The 26506-nt window shown below is 36.5% G+C and overlaps 1 protein-coding gene across 3 annotated transcripts in view; it reads left to right on the top strand.

Moving 5' to 3' along the window:
* The window catches only part of RAPGEF6 (Rap guanine nucleotide exchange factor 6), a 219340-nt gene that overhangs the window by 33431 nt on the left and 159403 nt on the right, over nt 1–26506 (top strand). For all 3 annotated transcript variants that reach the window (XM_060143537.1, XM_060143536.1, XM_060143538.1), the window contains exon 5: nt 26002–26071. In XM_060143537.1, coding sequence (XP_059999520.1) covers nt 26002–26071 — 70 coding nt within the window. The remainder of the gene's footprint in view (nt 1–26001; nt 26072–26506) is intronic.

Raw genomic sequence — 26506 nt, 5'->3', positions numbered from 1 at the left:
TTCACATCTTTGCTCTACTGTATAATACTTTTTGGACAAATTACTTAATCCCCTTGTGCCTCAGTTTCCTCATTTGTAAAATAGGGACAATAATAGGATGTATTTCATAGGCCAGCTTTGAGTAATAAATGAGTTTATATATATATAGAGAGAGAGTTCTTAGAACAGTGCCTGGCTGTTACAAGTAATTGTTAATTATCATCATCAGAATTATTAGGTAAAAGAAGAGTGGTTGGAAAGATGATCAGATATAGTATTCTTAGAGAATTTGGTCTGTTAGTAATTCTTAAGATTTTGGGGCCTCAAATTATAATTTTGTGACATAAAAATGTAATTTTTTGGTAACTTTCCCAATAATGTTGAGAAGAGATTTTTAGGCTTTTAAGGTAAGACTTCTAATTGCAGCTGAATTAATTTAGTTGCAAAACTATTAAATTTAAGTATCAAGGTACATTCTACTTGACAGATGGTACAAGACATCTCAGTTTTGATGCCATTTTTAAAGCCATGGTTTTATTCTTGAAACTTATATCATCAACTTTTAGTTAAATGAAATCTGTACTTCTTGATTAGTAGTATAAAGCATATTGTTGACCTTTTTTACAAATAAAATACATAATAGTTCTTGGTTATTTAAGCCTTTGGGGTATTGTTCCTTTCTACTATGTTTCTGAAAGTCACTTTAGTGATTTGTAATGAGTTAGCTACTGACACAGAATAAGCTGGGTTGATAACTGACTACAGTTATATTTTAAGATTATTAGTATTGTTCTTTTGAATATTTTATCACCCTTTTCTGCTGTTAGGAATAGTCAAGGACTTTATGTAGCCATTAATCAGCCACAATAATTCACCATGAGTTTGTGATCAAGACAATGAAGTTTATCTTTTAAATAATTGATAGTATGAGTTTTTTTTGTTTTGTTTTTTCTTTTTTTGAGCTGTACCACTCAGCTTGTGGGATCTTAGTTCCCTGACCAGGGATTGAACCTGGGCCCACGGCAGTGAAAGCACCAAGTCCTTACAATTGGACTGCCAGGGAACTCCTGATAGTAGGAGATTTTAAAACAATAAAGTCATGGAATGCTTTAATGTAACCATCATGAACTTCACAGCAAACATGATTGTAGAAGTCTATTTAATCGTTATTTAGAGAGCAGTTCCTAGGTAGGAGATTTATATTTTGTGTTTGAGAGATACTTGTATTAGGTTATTGTTAGGATTAAATGAGTCAATACAAATAAAATACGTAGAATAATGCTTAGCATATATTAAGCATCGAATAATTTTTGGCTTCTGTTCATTATAATAGCGTTGGGATATGATCATTATGGTAATCAACAGATATGAGCAGTACCTATTATAAGGCAAGGAATAATAGTCGTTTTCTAGGTTATAAAAATACAGCCTATTTCTCTAGATATTAAGGTATTTGTTACTCCGTTATCAGTGAGTAGACAGAAACCACACAGTAATTTGAACAGGGACAGTTTAAAGAATTATTAACTACTTTAAGAAGTTAGGTACTAAGAAGGATAAAGGAACTAAGGGACAGAGTGCCCAAGGAAGGAACAAACTTGAAAGGGGAGCCCTCTCCCCAAAACTGAAATTCAGAACTTGTTGGTGAATATGTTACTTGTAGCCCAATAGCTAATGGAGAAGTTCACTTGGTTGCCCTGGGCCAGAGCTGTCCACAGTTATTGAGTCAAGGCTGGCAGGAAGAGATCCTCTGACCAGGACCGGTAAGCAATAAAATCCTCCCTCACCCTCACCCGGCCCAGGGTGCAGATGGGCCCTGAGGCTGGAGATAGGACGTCCCTTTGCTTTACACACACATACCCGGCAGAGCAAAGAATACTTTCCTACTGCGGTGTCCTGGTACTAGCACCCTTTACTGACAGAGCTTTAACATTTCCAGCTGGCCAAAGGAGAATCTTGACTAAATCCAGATGCTTTATTACAAAGTAAATTTGAAACTGAGAGCAAATACATTTGAACTTGAGAGGCAATAAATGAATGGTACAGTCCACTCTCTTGGTTACTCAGTTTTCATTCTGAACACATTTGAGCTTCCATCCAACTCTGTTTCCACCTAACAAGATGTAGCTATCGTTCATATAAGTAAAGAAGTTCCTACTCTCTCCCCAAAATAAGGAGATGCACAGTCCCAACAGTCATTACTCGCTGTTGATTACATATTCCATCACAGTACTCTGAATATTCTATTAACTACAAACTACTTTGTAAAGTTCACCTCCAACAACTTATATATAAAATAAATATGGGGAAGAGAGGGAAGAAGAAAATGGTTAACGTTTACACAACTCCAGACATATCACAATATATAGTCCTTGTTTCTGTAACTGCTCACAAGCCCGTAGTTGGTATCTCTCGCTTCCTTTTTTTCACCACCCATTCAGTACTTCCGGCCTCAGCCAGAATTTCAGCTGTTCTGCGTTCTTTACCTGATGATGGGCACAAAACTTTCATTTCTGAAGGATCCTTAATTATCCTGCCCACCCCACCCCTCGTCTTTTGGTTGCCGTTAGTTTTCCATTAACCTTTAACAGCAGACTTGAAAGTAGTACAGGGAGCCTAAATGAACCCCCTGGGCTTCAGATATAGTTCTCCTGGCCCCCATTGTATGCAGCAACTCAGTTTCTCCTTGGTGATTGGGATCAATCACTCAGGCCAGTAGAATAACCCCTTTTCCTGCCTTTTGGTTCAGCGGCCAGGTGGAAGTCTCTAATTCAGTGGAACCGTTGCTGTGTTTCCATAGCTAGACATAATCTAAGACTAAGAATCAAAACCAGCAGAGCTCACAGTTTTAGGGAGGGGAAGTAAAAGTTCTGTGAATGAGTTATTAAGTATAACACTGAGAAGAGCCACTCCTGTTTCCACGCCTTGAATATCAGACCCATGTATTCTGGCTGTTGGGGGAGACAAACCATTACTGTACTTCTGCTGCTGCAAAATGAGTACCTTGATTGAAAATGATGCTGTCTAGAGTGCCGAGGCAATAGATAGGCATTTTATGAGCCTGTGGATAGTGGTGGTGACAGAAGCATTATGGGCAGGAAAGGCAGATCATTTCCAGAATATGTGCCTGTTCCAGTGAGGACAAATATAGTCCTTCTCCATGATAGAAAAGGTCCAGTGTAAATAATCTGCCACTAGGTGACTAAATAGTCCTCCTGAGGAATGCTTCCATATCAGAGACTCAGTATTGGTTTCTGCTGTTGGCAGATTAGGTACCCAGCAGTAGCATTGGCAGTTGAGCCGCTGCATATTTTCCATCTCTGTCACAATAGCCACTTCATTTGTGGGCCCATTGAACAAGCACTGACTGGGGAGAAAGAGTTTAATTGACATCCATAGAGCATGTTATTTTGTTTACCTGTACAGTGGATGCCCTTTGTGCATTCACAGGGGACACAGGTATCTTCAAAGTCTGTATCCATTTTGAAAGAGGTCCTTCCATATACCTCTTCCCAGACTTCCTTGTTACCAGTCTTCCAGTCCTTTTCCTTCCGAGTCTCTGCCTATTCAACCAAACCATTAGTAACTGCTCCCATGAATGTCTAGATATTGATCTAATAATTCTGGCCTCTCTCAATCCAGATAAAATGGACAACCAAATGTACTGCTTGAAGTTCTATTCCCTAGAAGGATTTTCCTTCACTACCTTCCTTCAGGGTCACCTTTGAGTAGGGCTGTCCACTTTGGGGTAGTACTAGCATGTTGTGCAGACTTATCTGTGACATAGGCTCAAGTTTTTTCTTCTTCAGTCACCTGGTCATAAGGGACTCCCTGGGTGGGCATAGGCACAGATTGAGGTGGAGGAGGCAATGCAACAGGAATTGGTGTTGAAGGAGTCTGAGCCACCTGCTCATGCAACTTATTCTGGACCTGGGTAAACTTGATCTCTTATATACCATATATATTTGATAATAGATTGCTACTGCTCATGCCCAAGCCTTATGGCTAGGAATGCAGTTCATGATAGGAAGTTCAGGCTGCGTAGTCACCTGATGTCCCATGGTTAGGCATTCAGCCTCTACCAACGCCCAGTAGCAAGCCAGAAATTGTTTCTGGAAAGTAGAATATTATTTGTAGAAGAGAGCATGGATATTTCAGAAATTCTAGAGACCTGTACTGTCATTCTCATATTAGTGCTTGTCAGACACTCCCTAGAATATCACTATTTGCCATGAACACTAAATAATCCATCATTGGATATGCTGGATCATAAGGCCCAAGTAGTAGAGTGGCTTCTACTGTGTCCTGAACTTGGCGGCAGCCTTATGGGCAACTCTGAAGATGGGTCAAAGTAGCACACTTTATGTGTTACCTCCAGAATCTGAGAAAACTAACCAAACATTGTGTCTCTTCTTTTGTGCTAGATGGTATGAGGTGCAGCAACTTGTATTTCACCTTGTAGGTGATATGTTGTCATGCCCCAAATTACGGAACTCCCAGAAATTTGACCGAGGGGGCAGGTCCTTGAATTTTTATAGCATTTATCACCTAAACTCTAGTTTTGTATATATTTTAATGAAGCATCTAAAGTGCAGCCCCTTATCTTGTAATGAAGTTTTATATAATTTAAACCAATAAAATATATTTTACAGTTCACAATAAACAAAGAAAAGGAATAAATCAAATCTGAAATATCATTGTTTTTCTTTTGAAACGGATTTAGTTTTTTCTAGAATTGAGTGCATTTTCTATTTGTCACCGTAAATTTTCAGTGTAGCTCAAGAAAACAAGGACTTCATTACTGTGATTTTTATTTATTTATTTTTAAAATAAATTTATTTTTAAATTTTTGGCTGCATTGGACCTTCGTTGCTGTGTGCGGGATTTCTCTAGTTGTGGTGAGCGGGGGCTACTCGTTGTTGTGGTGCGTGGGCTTCTCATTGTGATGGCTTCTTTTGTTGCGGAGCATGGGCTCTAGGCGCCCGGGCTTCAGTAGTTGTGGCATGCAGGCTCAGTAGTTGTGGCTCACGGGCCCTAGAGCGCAGGCTCAGTAGTTGTGGCGCATGGGCTTATTTGCTCCGCGTTATGTGGGATCTTCCCAGACCAGGGCTCGAACCCATGTCCCCTGGCAGGGGGCAGGCAGCTTCTTAACCACTGTGCCACCAGGGAAGTCCCATACTGTGATTTTAAATAAAATTTAATGCGTGTATTCATTGAAACATTCATTTATGCAGCAAATAAGCATTGATGGTCATCTCCATGTAAGACACTGGCATTAAGAAAAAAAGACTGACTTAACTTGGTGGAATGGGATGACTGCTTTGTTTATTTTTTTATTTTTTTTGACTGCTTTGTTTAAAAAGGGCCCTTGTGTGACATGAGAAGAAAACTTTATTGGGGAGGCAACTGTGGAAATGGATTCTACAAATAAGCAGGATTAGGTTGGCAAAGAAGGAGGGAACAGGTACTTCAGTCAGAATATCTCAAGCACTGAGAGATAATTCATTTAGAAAATATTTATTGAGTACCTGCATGTGTCAGGCACTCTTCTAGTCATTGAGGTTGGGAAGGGTTAATCACCTTTCACCAGCACTGTAAATAGCATTGTCCTTTTTCTAAAGACGTAATTTTTAGAATAATATTTTTTTGACAAAGTAATGAATTTATACTGTTCGAAAGTCAAAACAGTGTAACAAGTTGTACTTTAAGAAGTATTTTTCCCACTTTTATTATTATCCACGCCATTCAACCCACCTGTGTAGAAAGCTAACCACTTTTATTAACGTCTTACATATCTTTCTAGATTTTTTAAATATATGTGAACAAAAACAAATACATATTCTTATTTTTCCTATTTCTGACCCAAGTTGGAAGTTTATTCAGTAGTTTTAACTCCTTTATTGTGAAATAAATGGGGAAAAGTGCAGATAACCTAAATGTACATGTTAATAAATTAGTATAAATTGAACATTTGCCTAATCACTACCCTCAGATCAAGAAATTGAAATTTGTCAGCACCCTGGAAGGATCCTTGCTTGTCGTTCCTCAAATCAACTCTCTTGCTTTCCCCCCAAAGATCATCGTTTTCCTAAATTTTAATCAATCTTGAATAGCTATAGAATTTTAGCCTGAGGATATGTACTGTAGTTTAGTTTTGGTTACTTTTGAACTTAACAGGAATATACTCTTCCATTCTTTTTATATACCTTCTTTGGCCTAGTGTTATGTTTATGAGATTCATCTGTGTTATGCATGTAGTTAGTTCATTCTCATAGAGTATTTCATTGTTTCCATAGTTGAGGGCTATTAAAAGTAAAGCAGCTGTGAACATTCTTGTACATTAGATGCACATGTTATATTTCTGTAGGTATACCTATCAGAAAATTGTTGGCTTATAGGATGTGCCTGTTTTCAGCTTTAATTGTTCATTGCAAGTTGTATTCCAAAGTGGATGTACCAATTTACACACCCAGGAGCAGTGCATGAGAATTCCTATTGTTCCACATCCTTAACAACACTTAGTATTGTCATTTTTTATTTTTTTGACTGCTTAATTTCAGTTATTCTGTTGAGTGTGTTGTGTGTGTGTGTGTGTGTATGTGTGTGTATCTCTTAGTTTTGCTTTGCATATTACTGCTTGTTGATGAGTGAGTACATTCTCATTTAAATAACCTCTTTTGTAAAGTGCTTCTTCAAGTCTGTTCCTCATTTTTCTAATGCATTGTGTTTTTGTTATTGAGATGTGGAAATTCTTTGTGTATTCTGAATAAAAATTCTTGCTTGGTTATTTATATTACACATATCTTTTCCCTACTCTGTGCCTTGTATTATTTATTCTTTTAGTAATGTCTTTGGATGAGCACAAGTTCTTAACTCTAAATAGAGCAATTCAGTCTTTTCCTTTTTGTCTTCTTTGCTTAAAAGATATTTCTGTAGCTGAGATCATGAAGGTATTTTCCTTTTTTACTTTCTAGAATTTTTCTCGTTTTTCTTTCACATTTAGACCTGTAGTCTACTTAGAATTGGTTTTTGAGTATGGCATAGTGTTGCATGATTTTCCATGTGGATTCCTTTATGTTCTTCTCCCACTCTCATTCAGTGCCACCTTTTTCAAAAATCAAATATCCACATGTTTGTGTGCCTACTTCTGGGCTCCTATTCCATTATGTTTTGTTTATCCTGCTTGAATACCACATTGTTGTAATTATCATAGCTTTATAATGTGTCTTGAAGTTTAATAGAGAAACTATTAGTGAGAAACTGCTGAACTGTGTTTCACAGTGGTTGTACCATTTTAGACTCCTACCAGCAATGGATAAGAGTTTTGTTCCTGTTTTTACGTAGTCATCAACATGTGGTGTCCCCAGTCTTAGATTAGCTATTCTAGTCACTGTGAATTAGTTTAATTTTCATTTTCCTGCTGAATAATGATATTGAGCACTTTTCCTTGTGCTTATTGGCCATTGCTTCCCCTATATTCTTTTGTGAGGTATCTCTTTAAGTTTGTGTGTGTGTGTGCGCGTGCGTGCCTGTTTTAAGGTTGAGTTATTAGTCTTTATTATTGTAGAAATCTGGAATACATTCATGATGCAAGCTGACAGGTATTGCATGCATTTTTATCTCATTTGATTTGCATTTTCAGTTCCTTAAGTCTGTCCTATTTAACAACTTTATTAAGGTATAATTGACATAAACTAAACTGCACATATTTAAAGTTATAATTTGATAAGTTTGACATATGTATACACCCATAAAACTACCAATAAAGATAGTGAACATGTCCAACCCCATCAAAATTTCCTCAGGCCTCTTTGTAAACCTTACTCATCCTTCCTTGCTCTGTCCCTTCATCCCTAGAGATCACTGAATCACTGTTATTTTTTTTGGGGGGGGGTGTCACTATAAATCAGTTTACATTTTTTAGAATTTTATATAAGGTGAAGCATATAATATGTACTCTTCTCTGGTTTCTTACACTCAGTAAAATCATGTTGAGGTTTATCCATGTTATGCATATCAATATTTAACTTCTATTGCAGTATCCTTTTTTTTGGATATATCACTATTTGTTTAGCATTCAACTACTGGTGGACATTTAGGTTTTATCCTATTTGTAACTAGTGTTGCTATGAACATCTGTGTCCAAGTCTTTATATGGACATATGCTTCCATTTCTCTTGAGTAACTTTTTAGCAATGGAATAGCTGGGTTAGAAGTCTTCATGTAGACACATACTTTGATTTATTTTGAGTATATACCTAGGAATAGCTAGTGATGTTATTATAGTCTATAGTTAAACATCCAGCAGCACATGAGAGTTCCAGCTGTTCCGCATCATATCCTTACTAACACTTGGTAAGGTCAGTATTTTTAAGTTAACATATCGTAATTTGTATGTGGTGATACCTGATTGTGATTTAAATTTGCATTTTCCTAAAGACTAATGATGGTGGGCATCTTTTCTTGTGCTTATTTGTCAATCATACATCTTTTGTGAAGTGTCCTTTTGAATCTTGCCCATTTGGGGAAGGGTGGCTTATGTGTGTGGGGGGTGGGGGCGTTGGCAGAGTTGTTTAATTTCTTATTTTTGAGTTTCAGAAGTTCTTTATATATGCCGTATACAAGTCCTTTTTTTTTTTTTTTTTTTTTTGTGGTACGCGGGCCTCTCACTGTTGTGGCCTCTCCTGTTGCGGAGCACAGGCTCTGGACGCGCAGGCTCAGTGGCCATGGTTCACGGGCCCAGCCGCTCCGCGGCATGTGGGATCTTCCCGGACCGGGGCACGAACCCGCGTCCCCTGCATCAGCAGGCGGACTCTCAACCACTGTGCCACGAGGGAAGCCCTACAAGTCCTTTAACAGATGTGTAACTTGCAAATATTTTCTGCCAATCTGTGGATTGTGTTTTTCATCTGTTAATTGCTGTTCAAAGTGCTGAAGAACTTAATTTTGATGAAGTGCAGTTTATCAAGTTTTTTTTTCTTTAATGAACTGTGCTTTTGTTGTATGTAAGAAATCTTTTATTAACCCAAGGTCACTAAGAATTATCTTCAATAATTTCTTCTGCAAGTTTTATAGTTTTAGATTTTACTATAATCTGTTTAGGTCTGTGATCTACTTAGAGCTAGTTTTTTTACATGGTGTGATATATGGATCTAATTTCAGTTTTTTACCTATGCATATTCAATTAGTCCAGCAGTATTTGTTGACAAAACTATCCTTTCTCTGAATTACCTTTGCATATTTGTTAAAAATTTTTTTTTTGGGTGTGAACTTTTTTTTTTGAATTTTATTTACTTTTCTATACAGCAGGTTCTTATTAGTTACCCATTTTATACATATTAGTGTATATATGTCAATCCCAATCTCCCAGTTCATCCCACCACCAACACCACCCCCACACCAGTTTCCCCCATTGGTGTCCATACGTTTGTTCTCTACATCTGTGTCTCTATTTCTGCCCTGCAAACCAGTGATCTCAACTTTTTATTTTGTATTTGTTTAAATTTAATTGATTTATTTTTCTACCTGGTGCCAGTACCACATTATCCTGACAACTGTAGCTTTATCATAAATGACAGAATAAGGTAGTATGGGTCCTCCAACTTCGCCAAGTTCTTTTGGTTACTATAGGTTTTTTATAATTCCATATGAATTTTGGAATCAGTTTGTTAATTAAAAAAAAAAAAGCCTGGGATTTTGATGGGGAATGCATTGAATCTTTAGACCAGTTTGGGGAATGTTGACATTTTAACAGTCAACTCTTGAACCATGAACAAGGTGCATCACTCTTATTAACTTAGGTCTTCTTAAATTTCTCACAGCAACGTTTTGTAGTATTCAGTGTTCAGGTGTTGCATATGTTGATCTTACATTTTGTATCCTAACTAAATTCATATATGAGTTCCAGTAGCTGTTTTATAGGTTTTTAGGATTTTCTAAATAAGTGATTTTGTCATCTGTGAATAGACAGTTTTGCTTCTTTCTTTTCCTAATGTGAATGCCTGCCCCCTCTCCCACACCTGTTTTCCTGCCTTGTTGCACTGGGAAGAAACTACAGTACAATGTTGAAGAGACATAGTAAAAGTAGACATCTTTTACTTGTTCTCAGTCCAAAAGGGGAGTTGGTGATGGAAAGGTGGAAACATTGAGTTTTTCACCAAGTATAATCATAACTCTAAATTTTTCGTACATGTCCTTTATCTAGTTGCCTGTTTGTAATCTCTGCTTTCCTGCACCCTCATTATTAGGCAACCACTGCTCTGCTTTCTGGCATATAGATCAGTTTACTATTTTATATAATTCCTGCTATTTTATATAATTGGAATAATATATTGTATAGTTTTTTATAGCTAAGATTTTTCACTTAGCATAATGTTTTGGGGATTCCTTCATGTTGCTGTGTATATCAGTAGCTCATTTTGTAAATTTGCTCAGTATATTCCATTGTGTGGATATACCACAAGGTATTTATCCATTCATCTATCGAAAGCCATGAAGTTTGTTTCTATTTTTTGGCTGTTACAAATAAAGCACCTGTGAACATTGATGTACAAATCTTTGTATGAAAAGGTGCTTCTTTTTTTCCTTAAGTAAATACCTAGGAATACAGTGGCTGAGTTGTATCGTAGATATGTTTAACTTTTTAAAAAAACTGCCAAAATGTTTTGTTGAGTGGTGTTATCATTTACATTCCCACTACCAGTTTTTGAGAATTCCATTTGCTCAGCATCCTCTTCAACACTTGAAATGATGGTCAGTCTTTTAATTTTAGCTATTCTGGTGTGTATGTAATGAGATTTCATTTTGGTATAAATTTTCATTTCCATGATAACTAATCATATTTATCATTTTTGCATGTAGTTATTGACCATTCATGTATCTTTTGTGGAAAGTTGACTCAATTCCTTTGAGGTGGTCTTTTTATTTTTGAGTTATATTAGTAATTTATATATCATACATAAAAGCTCTTTGTGAGTTATGTGTATTGCAGATATTTTTCCCAGATTGTGTCTTGCCTTTTTATTTTTCAGTGGTAACTTCTTTAAGTGTGATATCGTCCAAAGGATGATTTTTTTCCTTTTATTTGAAGTACTTATGTGTTTTAACTAATCTTTGCCTACTCCAAGTTTGTAAATATTCTCTTTTGTATATTCGTAGTTTTCTTTTTTTTTTAATAAGAGTTTTATTTATATATTTATTTTTGGTTGTGTTGGGTCTTTGTTGCTGAGTGTGGGCTTTCTCTAGTTGCATCAAGTGGGGGCTACTCTTCGTTGTGGTGCAGGGGCTTCTCATTGCGGTGGCTTCTCTTGTTGCAGAGCATGGGCTCTAGGTGCGTGGGCTTCAGTAGTTGCAGCATGCAGGCTCAGTAGTTGTGGCTCATGGGCTCTAGAGCACAGGCTCAGTAGTTGTGGTGCGCGGGCTTAGTTCCTCCGCGGCATGTGGGATCTTCCCGGACCAGGGATCGAACCCGTCCACATCCCCTGCATTGGCAGGCGGATTCTTAACCGCTGCATCACGAGGGAAGTCCCAGACAGTTTTCTTAAAATAACTTTACTGGTGTGTAATCTACATAGCATAAAATTCACCCATCGTGGGCTTCCCTTGTGGCGCAGTGGTTGAGAGTCCGCCTGCCGATGCAGTGCCCCGGTCCGGGAGGATCCCACATGACGCAGAGCGGCTGGGCCTGTGAGCCATGGCCGCTGAGCCTGCACGTGCGGAGGCTGTGCTCCGCAATGGGAGAGACCACAGCAGTGAGAGGCCTGCGTATTGCAAAAAAAAAAAAAATTCACCCATCATAAGTTTACAGTTTAATACTTTATAATTAATGTATACATTGGTGCACCACAGTTTTAGAAGACTTGCATTACTTGAAAAAGTTCCTCATGCTCTTTTGCAGTTAATCTGATACACTTTCTGTCTCAATATCTACCTCCTGCAAATATTTAAAAGTGGTATTTTGTTTTGACTTTTTTCACTTAGCATAATGTTTTTGAGGTTCATCCCTGTTTTAGCCCATAACAGCTGTAGCTTTTCCTTTTTTTAAATTGTTAAATTGTATTTTATTCTATAAAGTTTCACATTTTGTCTAGCCATTCATGAGATGAAAATTTTGAAAGTTTTTATTGTTTTATTTTAGGGGCTTTTATGGATAATGCTGCTATAAAGATTCACATACAAGGCTTTACATGGGCTGTGTATTTTTGTTTCTTTTGTAGATATCCGGGGGTGGAACTTCTGTGTCGTATAAATATATATTTAAGTTTTGAGGAAAGGGGCAAATTGCTTAAAAGATGACTATTATTTTACATACTGACCAGGAACATATCATGGATCTAGTTTTTCTACATCCTCTCCATTACTTGATATTGACAGTCTTTTGATTATTACCATTCTAATATGTGGTTAACAGTATCTCAGTGATTTAAACTTGCATTTCAGTAGTGACTAGTATTGTTGAGGATATTTTCATGTGCTTATTAAGCATTCCTATACCTTTGTTGAAATGTCTGTTAAAAGTGTTTCTCCATTTTTCATTTACATTTTCTGTCTTATCAAGTTGTAGGAATTTATATGCTTTGGATACAAGTTTTTTATGAGATGTATGATTTTTAATTGTGTTTTTTTTGGTCTTATCAAGTTTTAAGAACTTAGATGTTTTGGATACAAGTTCTTTATCAGATATATGATTTGTGTGTATTTTCTTTTTTCTGTGGCTTGTCTTTTCCTTTTCTTCATAGTATCTTTTGAAGCACAAATATTTTGCATTTTGATGAAATTCAATTTATTGTTTTTTTCTTTAGAGGATTGAGGTTTTGATGTCATATCTAAGAAATCTTTGTTTAACCTAATCTCACAATTATTTTCTCTTATGATTCTTTTCTAGAAAGTTTTCAGTTTCAGCTGTTATATTTTGGCCTGTGTCTATTATAACTTCACTTTTGGTTTTGTTTTTGTTTCTGTTTCTTTTTGTTTTTGCTTAAGGATAGCCAGTTGACCCAGTGCCATTTGATGAAAAGGCATTGAATTGCCTCGGTACCTTTGTTGAAAATCAGTAGACCATATATATGTTTGTTTATTCTGAACTAATATTTACTCTGTTCCATTTAACTATTTTTCTATCTTGGTACCAATCTGCTGTCTTAATTATTGTGGCTTGTTGTAAGTTGTCAAATCAGTATTGTAGGTCTCACAACTTTGATCATTTTTAGAATGGTTTTGATTATTTTAGATCCTTTGTTTTTCCATATAGATATAAGGATCTGCTTGTTGATTTATAAATCCTGATGGGTTTTTCATAAGAAATGATTTATTGTTTATTTCAAAATAGGCTGTGTTTTTTACAGCAATTTTAGGTTTACAGCGTGGAACAGAAGGTATGGAGATTTTTCATATACTCTCTGCCCCTACTCATGCATAGCCTACACCATTATGAACTTCTCTCACCGAGGTGGTACATTTGTTATGGTTGATGAACCTGCATTGCCACATCATTATCACCCAAAGTACATAGTTTATGATAGGGTTCACTCTTGGTATTGTACATTCTGTGTTTGGACAAATATATTTCCACCATTATATTGGGTTGGCCAAAAGTTTAATTCATTTTTTTCTCATAAGATGGCTCTAGTAGCACTTAGTTGTCTTAAACTTCATTCGAAGCAATTTTGTTAGATTGTATGTGACAGCTGTCATATCAGCGTGCATTTTTTAAAAACTTACCAAAATTGGTGAATTCTTGTGCAGCCATTTTAATATTGAAGATGGAAGAAAAAAGCAACATTTTTTGTCATATTATGCTTTATTATTTCAAGAAAGGTAAAAACACAACTGAAACACACAAAGATTTGTGCAGTGTTTGGAGGAGGTGCTGTGACTGATCGAACATGTCAAAAGTGGTTTGTGAAGTTTGATGCTGGAGATTCCTTGCTGGATGATGCTCCACGGTCAGGTAGACCAGTTGAAGTTGATAGTGATCAAATCGAGACATTAATTGAGAACAGTCAACATTATACCTCGCAGGAGGTAGCCAAGATATTCAAAATATCCAAATCAAGTGTTGAAAATCATTTGCACCAGCTTAGTTATGTTAATCGCTTTGATGTTTGGGTTCCACATAAGTTAAGCAAAAAAAACCTTCTTGACCATATTTCTGCATGTGATTCTCTACTTAAACGTAATGAAAACGTTCCATTTTTAAAACAAATTGTGATGGGAGATGAAAAGCGGATACTGTACACTAACGTGGAACAGAAGAGATCGTGAGGCAAGCGAAATGAACCACCACCAACCACACCAAAGGCCGGTCTTCCAAAGACGGTGATGTTGTGTATATGGTGGGATTGGAAAGGAGTCCTCTATTACGAGCTCCTTCCGGAAAACCAAACGATTAATTCCAACTAGTACTGCTCCCAGTTAGACCAATTGAAAGCAGCACTTGATGAAAAGTGTCCAGAATTAGTCAACAGAAAGCGCATAATCTTCCATCAGGATACCGCAAGACCGCATGCTTTTTTTTATGACCAGGCAAGAACTGTTACAGCTTGGCGGGGAAGTTCTCATTCATCTGCCGCATTCACCAGACATGACACCTTCTGATTTCCATTTATTTCGGTCTTTACAAAATTCTCTTAATGGAAAAAATTTCCATTTTCTGTAAGACTGTAAAAGGCACCTGGAACAGTTCTTTGCTCAAAAAGATAAAAAGTTTTGGGAAGATGGAATTATGAAGTTGCCTGAAAAATGTCAGAAGGTAGTGGAACAAAACAGTGAATACGTTGTTCAATAAAGTTTTTGGCAAGAATGAAAAATGTGTCTTTTATTTTTACTTAAAAGCCGAAGGCACTTTTTGACCAACCCAATAGTGTCGTACAGTAGTTTCCCAGCCCTAAAATTCCTCTGAGTTCTACCTGTTAATTCCTCCCTTCCGCCAACCCCTGGCAACCACTGCCTTTTATTGTATTCATAGTTTTGCATTTTCCACAGTGTCATATAGTTGAAATCATACCCGTATGTAGTGTTTTCAGATTCGGTTCTTTCACTCAGAAATATACATATAAGTTTCCTCCATGTCTTTTCATAGCTTAACAGCTCATTTCTTTCAGCACTGAATAATAGTCTGTCATCTGAATGTACCATAGTTTATTTATCCATTCACATGCTGAAGGATATCTTGGTCGCTTCCAAGTTTTTGCAGTTATGAATAAAGTTGCTGAAACATACAGGTGCAAGTGTTTCTGTGGACATAAATTTTCAACTCCTTTGGTAAATACCCAGGGAACATAATTACTGTCATGTGGTAAGAATATTTTTAGTTGTGTAAGAAATTGCCAAGCTGTCTTCCAGAGTGGCTGTACCATTTTGCATTGTTAGCAGCAGTGAATGAGAGTTCTTGTTGATCCACATCCTAGCCAGCATTTGGTGTTGTCAGTGTTCTGGATTTTGGCCATTCTCATAAGGCGTAGTGGTATCTTGTTGCTTTAATTTGCACTTCCCTAATGACATATGATAAGGAACATTATTTCATGTGCTTACTTGTCATCTGTATATCTTCTTTGGTGGAGTGTCTGTTAAGGTCTTTGGCCCATTTTTTAATTATGTTGTTTGTTTTCTTATTGTTGTTTTAAGAGTTATTTGTATGTTTTAGATAACAGTCCTTTATAGTAAGCCCCCTACATATGAATGAGTTCTGGTCCAAGAGTGCATTCGTAAGTCCAATTTGTTCTTAAGTCCAACAAAGTTAGCCTAGGTACCCAACTAACACAATCAGCTATATAGTACTGTACTGTAATAGGTTTATAATACTTTTCACACAAATAATACATAAAAATCAAACAAAAAATAAAACATTTTTAATCTTACAGTACAGTACCTTGAAAAGTACAGTAGTACAGTACAACAGCTGGTGCTTCTTAGCAGTACCAGCTACATCACTGCTGCTTTTACACTTGCTTCTGGACATCCTGGGCTTGAAATAAAGATACTGTACTACTGTACTCTATACGTACTGCACAGTAAAGTACAGAAATGCACAGCCACTTGTAGAGGATGCACGCACGCGACAGTGTATGCCAGACAGGTGAATTAACTTAGGTGATTGGACATGCAAACGTTCGCATCTTTGAAAGTTCACGCTTGACAGTCCATATGTAGGGGGACTTATTGTATCAGAATTACCTTTTCAAATATTTTCTCCCAGTCTGTGGCTTGTCTTACTCTTTTAACTATGTGTTTTGTAGAGCAGAAGTTTTTAATTTTAATGAACTTCAGCTTCTCTATTAGTACTTTATGTATCATGCCTTTAGTATTGTAGTTGCAAAAGTCGTTGCTATAGCCAGAGTCATCTAGGTTTTCTCCTGTGTTATCTTCTAGAATTTTATACTTTTGCATTTTTCCATTTAGGTCTGTGGTCCATTTTGAGTTAATTTTTGTGAAGTATGTGTCTAAATTATTTTTTTACATGTGGATATACAGTTGTTTCAGCATCATTTGTTAAAAAGATTAACTTTGCTCCAATGTGCTGCCTTTGCTCCTTTGTCGAAGATCAGTTGACTATATTTATTGAGGTCTATTCCTGGACTCTCTATTCTGTTCCATTTATGTATTTTTTCACCATTACCACACTGTCTTGATTACTATAGCTTTGTGGTAAATCTAGAAGTCTGGTAACATCAGCCCTTTATTTTGTTCTTCTCTATCAATGTTGTGTTGACTATTTATCCACAAAATAACTTTCTGGAATTCTGACTGGGATTGTGTTAGGTCTATAAATCAAGTGGGAAGTACTGACATCTTCACAACATTGAGTCTTCCTGTCCATGAACATGGACTATCTCTTCATTTATTTAGTTCTTTGATATTTTTTTCCAGAGTTTTGTAATTTTCATCATACAGATTTTATGTAGATTTTGTTAGATTTTTACTATAGTACAGTTGACCCTTGGAGAACACTGGTTTGAACACAGGTCCACTTACATGTAGATACTTTTCACTAAATTCTGCAGTACTACAGGATTCGAGGTTGATTGCATTAGCAGATGTGGAACTGCCGGTATGGAGGGCTGAACTCAGATTTTTTTTTTTTTTTTTTTTTTTTTTTTTTGGTACGCGGGCCTCTCACTGCTGTGGCCTCTCCCGTTGCAGAGCACAGGCTCCGGACTCGCAGGCTCAGCGGCCATGGCTCACGGGCCCAGCCACTCCGCTGCATGTGGGATCTTCCCGGACCGGGGCACGAACCCGCGTTCCCTGCATCGTCAGGCGGACTGTCAATGACTGCGCCACCAGGGAAGCCCTGAACTCAGATTTTTGACAGAGGAAGTTTTGGCACCCCTAACCCCTGTGTTGTTCAAGGGTCAACTATTTCATTTTGGGGGGATACTAATGCAGATGGCATTGTGTTTTTTATTTCAAATTTTACATGTTCTTGCTGGTATATAGGAAAGCAGTTAACTTTTGTATATTAACCTTGTATCCTGCAACCTTGCTATAATGACTTATTAGTTTTAGGAGTTTTCTTTGTCAGTTTTTTCAGGTTTTCTCCATAGATGATCATGTCATCTGAGAACAAGGACAGTTTTATGTCTTCCTTCCCATCTGTATACCTTTTATTTCCTTATCTTATTATATTAGCTAGGACTTCCAATACCATCTTGAAAGCGGTGGTTGAGAGGGAACATCATTACTAAGTTCCTGTTCTTGGTAAAGCATTGAGTTTCTCACCATTAAGTGGGATACTAGCTGTTGGTGCTTTGTTGATAGTCATTATCAAGTTGAGGAAGTTCCCCTCCATTCCTGGTTTATTGAGAGTTTTATCATGATTGGGTGTTACTTATGGAATGGGAAGGAAGAAATAAAACTGCCTTTACCAGTTTCTCTATGTAGAAAGCTTTAAGGACCTACAAACTTAACTACTAGAACTTAGAGTATATCAGGGTCACAGGATATAAGATCAATGTATAAAAACCAATTGTATTTCTTTATACTAGCAATGAATAAAATAAAAATGAAATTAAGGAAACAGTGCCATTCAGAATAGCATCAAAAAGAAAAAATATTAAGTAATTTAACAATTAATTAAAATTTAATTAATTTTATAAAGTGTAAAATTTATACAGTAAGTCCCCTACATACAAACGAGTTCCATTCTGAGAGCTTGTTTGTATAAGTCCAACAAAGTTAGCCTAGGTACCCAACTAACACAGTCAGCTATATAGTACTGTACTGTAGTAGGTTTATAATACTTTTCACACAAATAATACACAAAAAATAAAGAGAACATTTTTAATTTTACAGTACAGTACCTTGAAAAGTACAACAGTACAGTACCAGCTACATCACCACTGCTTTTATGCCTACTTCCGGACATCCTGGGCTTGAAATAAAGATACTGTACTACTGTACTTTATACAGTACTATACAGTAAAGTACACAAAAGCACAAACACTTGTAGAGGATGCACGCACATGACAGTGTATGCCAGGCATGTAAACTAACTTATGTGATTGGACATGCAAACCCATGTTCCCATCTTTGAAATTTCACAACTTGAAGGTTTGTATGTAGAGGACTTACTGTAAAATGAAAAATGTAAAATATTACTAAGTGAAATTAAAGAAGATATAAATATATGTAGAAACAATCCATGTTCATACACTGGAAGATGAAATATTATTAAGTGCAAGTCTCCCCAAATTAATCTGTAGATTCAAAATATTCCTGGACTTCCCAGTTTCTACTAGGCCATGTAAGAATCTTGGAAACTGCCACTCTGTCCTAATAACAAGTAAAAAGTTGAACTGAAAAATCAGTAACCTTTCTTAGATCCATAAGGGAAGTGAGGTAACAAGGGCAATCTGCTGTCCCCAAATTAGAATGACAGACAGACACAGAAAATCAAAATTTAAAGCAGCAGTCTCTGAGGGAGCTAGTGCCAGGGTAGGGAAAATTGAACTGTAATTGTGTTTTGTTTTTTGTTTTCATGGTACGCGGGCCTCTCACCATTGTGACCTCTCCCGTTGCGGAGCACAGGCTCCGGACGCGCAGGCTCAGTGACCATGGCTTACGGGCCCAGCCGCTCCGCAGCATGTGGGATCTTCCCGGACCGGGGCACGAACCCGTGTCCCCAGCATCGGCAGGCGGACTCTCAACCACTGCACCACCAGGGAAGCCCCAATTGAACTGTAATTGATGAACTGCTGGAAGCTCAGTATGGACTACTCTGAGAGTTAAAAAATCCAGGGAGACACAGTCATTGAAGGGATCTCCACACTTTGAGTTTTACCTCATGGATCTCTGCCAGGTTCTCATGCTGAATAACAGAGAAAAAGCCCATGTGCTCCTGGCAGGGGGAAGGAAAAAGGAACCATTTTGAAATATGCCAGAACATTCTTCTTAAGAATGTCTGTTGTTAGGAGAAACTATTCCACCAGAGCCTAACAGACCTGCAGAAAGGGAATACCCAACTCATGTTGGCTCTAGCTTTTTGTATGGAGAAAGGGAAGTAACTCAGCGCTAGCCCACTCTAGCAATCCTGTCCCACCTAAAAGAAGGAAAAAAACTGAGAAATGTGTGAAGTTTACAATCCACAGGCAAAGGCTCACTAAAGGAATGAGACCTAATCATAGAACTGTAAAATACTTCCCCTTCCTTCACACCTTACTGGCATATGACTAAAGGCCTAATTACAGCAATTCTTTTTATCCAGTACATCATGTCTGACTAGCAAGAAAAAATTACAAGGACTTCTGAAGGGCAAAAGACACAGTTGGAAGAGACAGAGCAAACATAAGAACCAGATTGAGATATGGTAGAAATGAATAAAAAGAATTGCACACTGTAACCAAGTGGGATTTAACTCAGGTATACAAGGCTGGTTCACAATCAAAAATCAATTAATCCATCACATCAACGGACTAAAGAAAAATCACATAATCATATCAACAGTTATGGCTGAGATTTGAAAACTCTACTCTCAGTAAGTGATAGAATTGCTAGACTGAAAAATTAATAAAGATAAAACTTAAATATTATTAACCACTTTGATCTGATACATAATTTTTTTTAGACTTAAGAGATCATTCTCCAATATAGAGCATATTCTAGGCCATAAAACAAGTCTCAGTAAATTAAAAAGGATTGAAATCATACAGAGTTTGTCCTCTGAGTATGTTGGAGTTGAATTATAAATATCAGCAGAATGTGGAAATTGAAACAGTGCCTTTGTAAATGACCCACAGGTCAGGGAAGAGTTGACAACAGAAATTAGAAAATATTGTGAAATGAATGAAGATGAACATGCATCGTAATTGATGGAATTCAACTGAAGGACCTTAGAGGGAAATTTATAGCACTTTTATGAGAAATGTATGGTCTCAATTCAATCATCTTAAGTTTACAGCTTAACAATAAGAATAACAAAGTAAACCCAGTGAACAGAAGTAAAGTTTGAGTGGAGATCAGTGAAATAAAAAACAGTAGAGAGAAATCAATGAAATGAAAAGCTAGTTCTTTGAAAAGATCAACAAAATTGTTAAACCTTGAGTTAGACTGATCTTTTAAAAAAGAAGACACAGATTTTTAAAATCAGGCATTGAAAGGGGATATTACCATCCTACAGAAATTAAAAGTATTGTTAGGGGATTTTATGAGCCAGCGTATACCAACAAATTGGGCAAATCTTAAAAAGGTTACTGTAAATGCACTCAAAAAGAATTAGACACTTTGAATATACTTATAAAAAGTAAATAAATTAATAAATTAATAATTATATATATTCCCACAAAGAAACGCCTAGGCCCAGATGGCTTTACTGCTTGTGTTTTCAAATATTTAATGAAGAAATAGGGGAAGAAGGAACATTTTCAATCTCTTTTATGAGTATAGTATTGTCCTGATGATGTAGTATCATAAGAAAACTGCAAATTGTTATTTCTCCTGAATATACATGCAGAAATCATTAACAAAATAACAACAAATCAAATCCAGGAATGTATTAAAAGTATTAGACATTGTGACCAAATTGGGTTTATCCAAGGAGAGCAAGGAATTTTAACATCCATAAAACAATTAATGCAGTATTCTCCATTAGTAAAGAAAATAGACAAAAACTACATGATCTTTTCAGTAAACAGAAAAAAACCCAAAACAGATAAAACCCAAAGCCCGTTCATGATGAAATTTTTAAAATATTAGATATGTGGAAGGAAGCTTCCTAACCCTTGTCGAGGACATGTACAAAAAGTCTGTTGTGATGAGAATTTTATAATTTCCATTGTTTCATTTATATTCTCCGATCCATTTCTAATTTTTGTTTATGGTGTTAAGATCTTTTTTTCTGTATTGATATCTGGTTGTTTCATCACCATTTATAGAAAATAATATCTTTTCCCCCATTGAATTCCCTTGGCACTTTTGTCAGAAAATCAGTTGAATTTGTATATATGGGTCTGATTTTGTTTTCTCTCCTGTTTTATTGATCTATAAGTTAATCTGATGCCATACTATCTTGAGTATTCTAGCTTTATAAAAGTATATCTTGAAATATAAAATATTCCACCTTTGTTCTTGTTTTCCAGAATTGGTTTAGCTATTTTAGGTCTTTTACATTTTTATGTAAATAGAATCATTGTGTCAGTTTCTCTAAGGCAACTTGTTGATTATATTGAATTTGTAGAACGTTTCAATCCATAAACAAGAGATATCTTATTTTATTTGGGACATCTTTAATTTTCTTGGCAATGTTTTATAGTGTTTTAGTTGGCAGTTTTGTACAGGTCTTGTTCATGTTTTGGTAAATTTATCTCAAGTTTTCTGTGTTTTTCTGCCTTTAATGAAATTAAAAGATATTTCAGATTTTTCATTGCTAACATACAGTAAAAGGGTTGACTTTTGGATATTAAGCTTGTATCCTTCAACCTTGGTAAATTCACTTATTTCTTTCCTTTTAATACTTTATTTTGTTTTATTTTGGCCACGCCATGCTGCTTGCAGGATCTTAGTTCCCTGACCAAGGATCAACCCAGGCCACATCAGTGAAAGCACCAAGTCCTAATCACTGGACTGCCAGGGAATTCCCTAAAAACAGAATGTATAGAATTTACTTAATATACAATCATGTCATCTCCATTGCAGCTTTTCTCATGCCTTTCTTGTGTAAATTATTGTACCAGGAACTCAAATAGTTGATGAGGGAGTGTGTTGCTTTTTTTAAAAAAATATATATTTGGCTGCTTCGGGTCTTAGTTGCGGCACACGGGTTTCTCTAGTTGAGGTGCGAGGGCTCAGTTGTGGCACGCAGGCTCTAGTTGTGGTGCACAAGGGAGTGTTTCTTTATATCAGTACTCTAGCTGATAAATTCAGTAGGAATACGGTATTTGTTTTTCTCTTTCTGACTTTACTCTGTATGACAGGCTCTAGGTCCATCCATCTCACTGCAAATAGCCCAATTTCATTTCTTTTTATGGCTGAGTAATACTCCATTGTATATATGTGCCATATCATCTTTTTTTTCTTGTTTTTTGGCGGCACGCGGGCCTCCCACCGCTGCGGCCTCTCCCGTTGCGGAGCACAGGCTCCGGATGCGCAGGCCCAGCGGCCACGGCCCACGGGCCCAGCCACTCACAGCACGCGGGACCCTCCCGGACTGGGGCACGAACCCACGTCCCCTGCATCGGCAGGCGGACTTGCAACCACTGCACCACCAGGGAAGCCCTGCCACATCATCTTTATCCATTCATCTGTTGATGGACACTTAGGTTGCTTCCATGTCCTGGCTATTGTAAATAGTGCTGCAGTGAACGTTGTGGTACATGACTCTTTTTGAATTATGGTTTTCTCTAGGTATATGCCCAGTAGTGGGATTGCTGGGTCATATGGTAGTTCTATTTTTAGTTTTTTAAGGAACCTCTATACTGTATGCTGACACATATATATATATGGAATCAAAACAAAAAAATGGTTCTGAAGAACCTAGAGGCAGGACAGGAATAAAGACACAGACGTAGAGAATGGACTTGAGGACATGGGGAGGGGGAAGGGTAAGCTGGGACGAAGTGAGAGAGTGGCATGGACATATATACACTACCAAATGTATAATAGATAGCTAGTGGGAAGCAGCTGCATAGCACAGGGAGAGCAGCTCCATGCTTTGGCCACTTAAGAGAGGTGGGATAGGGAGGGTGGGAGGGGGACGCAAGAGGGAGGAGATATGGGGATGTATGTATATGTATAGCTGATTCACTTTGTTGTACAGCAGAAACTAACACACCATTGTAAAGCAATTATACTCCAATAAAGATGTTAAAAAAATTCAGTAAGAATAATTAGAATTATAAAATGCCTTTTTCAATAGCCCCTAATAATACTTTAGGTCTAGGCACTGATCAAAAATGGATGCTAAAACTAATAGATGGAAAATTAAGAGGAAACTTTATAATGGACATATCAAGTTAACACTGTCTGAAACCACTCACGATTTTTTATTTATTTATTTGTTTTTGACTGCGTTGGGTTTTCGTTGCTGTGCGCGGGCTTTCTCTAGTTGTGGCCAGTGGGGGCTACTCTTCGTTGTGGTGCGCGGGTTTCTCATTGTGGTGGCTTCTCTTGTTATGGAGCATGGACTCTAGGTGTGCGGGCTTCAGTAGTTGTGGTGCGTGGGCTCAATAGATGTGGCTTATGGGCTCTAGAGTGCAGGCTCAGTAGTTTTAGCACACGGGCCTAGTTGCTCCGCGGCATGTGGGATTTTCCTGTGTCCCCTGCATTGACAGGTGGATTCTTAAGCATTGAGCCATCAGGGAAGCCCAACGATTTTTAACACTACTAAAAAAATGGGAAAACCAGACATTGTGTCTACGTATGTGATGTGGTAGAACATTCCATTAGGTCTTTTTTTTTTTTTTTTAAGCTTCTGTTTCTCTGTTGTATTCATGTTTATCTCTAGTTTCTTAAACATTTGGAGCATACTTAGAAATAGCTGTTTCGGTGTTCTTGTCTGTTGATTCCCTCACTGCTGACAGCTCTGGTTCTGTTTTTATTGATTGGTTTTTCTTCGGCTGTGGATTATATATTCCTATTTGCATGCCTGTTTTTTGTTTTGCTTTACTGGATGTCAGACTTTGCAACTTTTATGTTGCTGGGTTCCAGATTTTGCTGTATTTCTTTAGGTAGTATTAGGCTTTCTTCTGACATGTAGTTTAGCTAATTGGAATCCATTTTGAGTCTTAATATTCGTTTGAATGAGTCCAGCACTTCCTTAATGTAGGACTAATTTATCACATTACAAAGGAAATGGATTTCTGAAGATTCCACCTGATGCTCCATGTATTATGTGGTCTTTCCACTGTGGCTAGTATTTGCATTTTTCTCACATTTTCATATTATTCACCCAAAGATTCAGTGGAACCTTTCTGAAGATCACCAGAGCACATATGTGCACTCATGCATGCCCTCTTGTGCACATTCTTGTTCTTTCTGTCTCTCTTCCTCTCTCTCTCTGCTGCTCCCTCCTTTCCTTTATCCTGCCCTATAAATATTAAAGATCTTTCCTCCATCACCTGCACCCCAAAACTGTCTCTGTCTCTTCAATTCAGTGAGATTGGCAGGCTCTGTTAGGTTTCTCCCTTCTTGCATTGTGGCCTAGAGATTGCCTGTACTTAGTAAAATTGGGATATCGTAGGGGTCATTTTAGTTTTTTAATTCCCTCTCTAAGGAATCACATCCCTGTCCTGCCTGCTTTCCGAAGTCTTGAAACTGTTGTTTAATATGTTTTGTCTGATTTTCCAGTTTTTTCACATAGGCGAGTAAATCCAGTCCCTGTTATTCCATCTTGAATGAAAGCAGACTTTTGCAAATTTCCTTTTCATTGTTTTATGTATTAGATGAGGTAGGAATATTTTGGGGAAAATACAAAAATAATACAGGCTACTGCTTAAGAAAAAACAGCAGTGACTTTTTTGCTATGTTCAAAAGTAAGTTCATTTGGATTTTGATTAGGATTTGGCTATAAACTAGTATTTGTATGTAACCTTATACTTTGTGGAGAATTGACATTTTTATAATATTGAGTTTCTTTGTAAGTGTATGTTATATCACTTCTTTTATCAAGCCCTATTTTCAGTCCATCAATAAAATTGTGTAGTTTTTTATAAATGACTTCTATATTTCTTTATTAAGTTTATTTTTTATAGTTTTGCTTGTGTTATTGGAATTTTAAAGTTATTTTTGTAATAATAATATATTTTATAATTAGCCATGGTACTTCCATTTTGTAATATTTTAGAGTGCTTTTATAATTTCTTTTATGTACACTCTGCATATTAAGTATGTTGACCTTTTGTGTCTCTAGTATTTTTTTCATATCCCACCTTTTAAAAAATTCAGTTTGTCTTTTCAAATGAAAACATCAATTTTTTCCTTTATTAGTGCTTTCTCTTTTGATTTGCTTAGAAATCTTTCTCTCAGACAAATAACATAAAAATACTCAAATTTTCTTTTAGTACTACTGCAGTTTCAATTTTTTCCAAAGAGCTAGCCAGTGGCTCCAACACTGTTTTTTAAAAATAAACCACTTCTGCATCTCACTACATTTTTTAGTATATTCAAGTGTAAGTATTTTTAAAGTTTTTTTTTCTATCTGTTATCTAATATCACTCTCAAAAATTTACTTTTTAAAAATATTCCATAATTGTGGCTTCACTCTTTAGTAAGTATGGTTTTACCTGAATTCAACACATATTAATAGATGTTCAGAATTTGAGATTAGGCAGATATCTTTTATAATCAGTTTTAGAGACTAGTTAAAGGCAGAATTTTTAAAATAATTATGACCCAACTGTGTATTGAGACGACTTATATATATCTCAGCAAGTAAAAGGAAGTTTTTGTTTTGTTTTGTTTTTTTAAATCTTATTAGTGTACCTGATAGGATCAGAATTTCTTGGTTAACATGTAGGGGTTTTTGGGTTCATTTTTTCTATATTGATGCATTTTATTTATAACCTTTGCTAAAGAAATTATTTTCTGTTTTTATAGTTTTGGTAAGCAGTTTGGAGGAAAAAGAGGATGTGATTGTCTTGTATTAGAGCCTTCAGAAATGATTGTGGTAAGAATTTTAAAGAATACTGAAATTGTTTTTTGATATGCTTCATTTTCAACTTTAAATGTAGTAGGCTTTTAAACACTCAAGGAAGTTCCATTACTGTGACTTTTTAAATATTTTACTAAGTAGCATCAAACTATATACCAAGTTCGATACATTTTCATCCACTTTAAAGTTTTTTCTGATCCTTGAAAGGGATGCAATTATATATAAAATGTTGCAAATTTGGTAATTTCTTTTACTACTTCTATCAGAAAATTTAAATAAGAGCTCTGAAAGGGGATCTTGATTTTCCTATTCAATTTAGTTAATAATCTTTGAGCATCCATGTTCTGTACCCTGGACTTGAAGGAAAGAGGTAGAAAAAAAGAGATACTGTTATATCCAAGTAAGAAATGGTTTAGATCTTAATAGTTTTACTTTCAGAGTGTATTTAAG

Source organism: Lagenorhynchus albirostris, chromosome 3 (genome assembly GCF_949774975.1).
Source record: "Lagenorhynchus albirostris chromosome 3, mLagAlb1.1, whole genome shotgun sequence".
Lineage (NCBI taxonomy): Eukaryota > Metazoa > Chordata > Mammalia > Artiodactyla > Delphinidae > Lagenorhynchus > Lagenorhynchus albirostris.
Note: the sequence above shows the minus strand (reverse complement) of the source record. Positions and strands in the feature narration are given on the sequence as shown.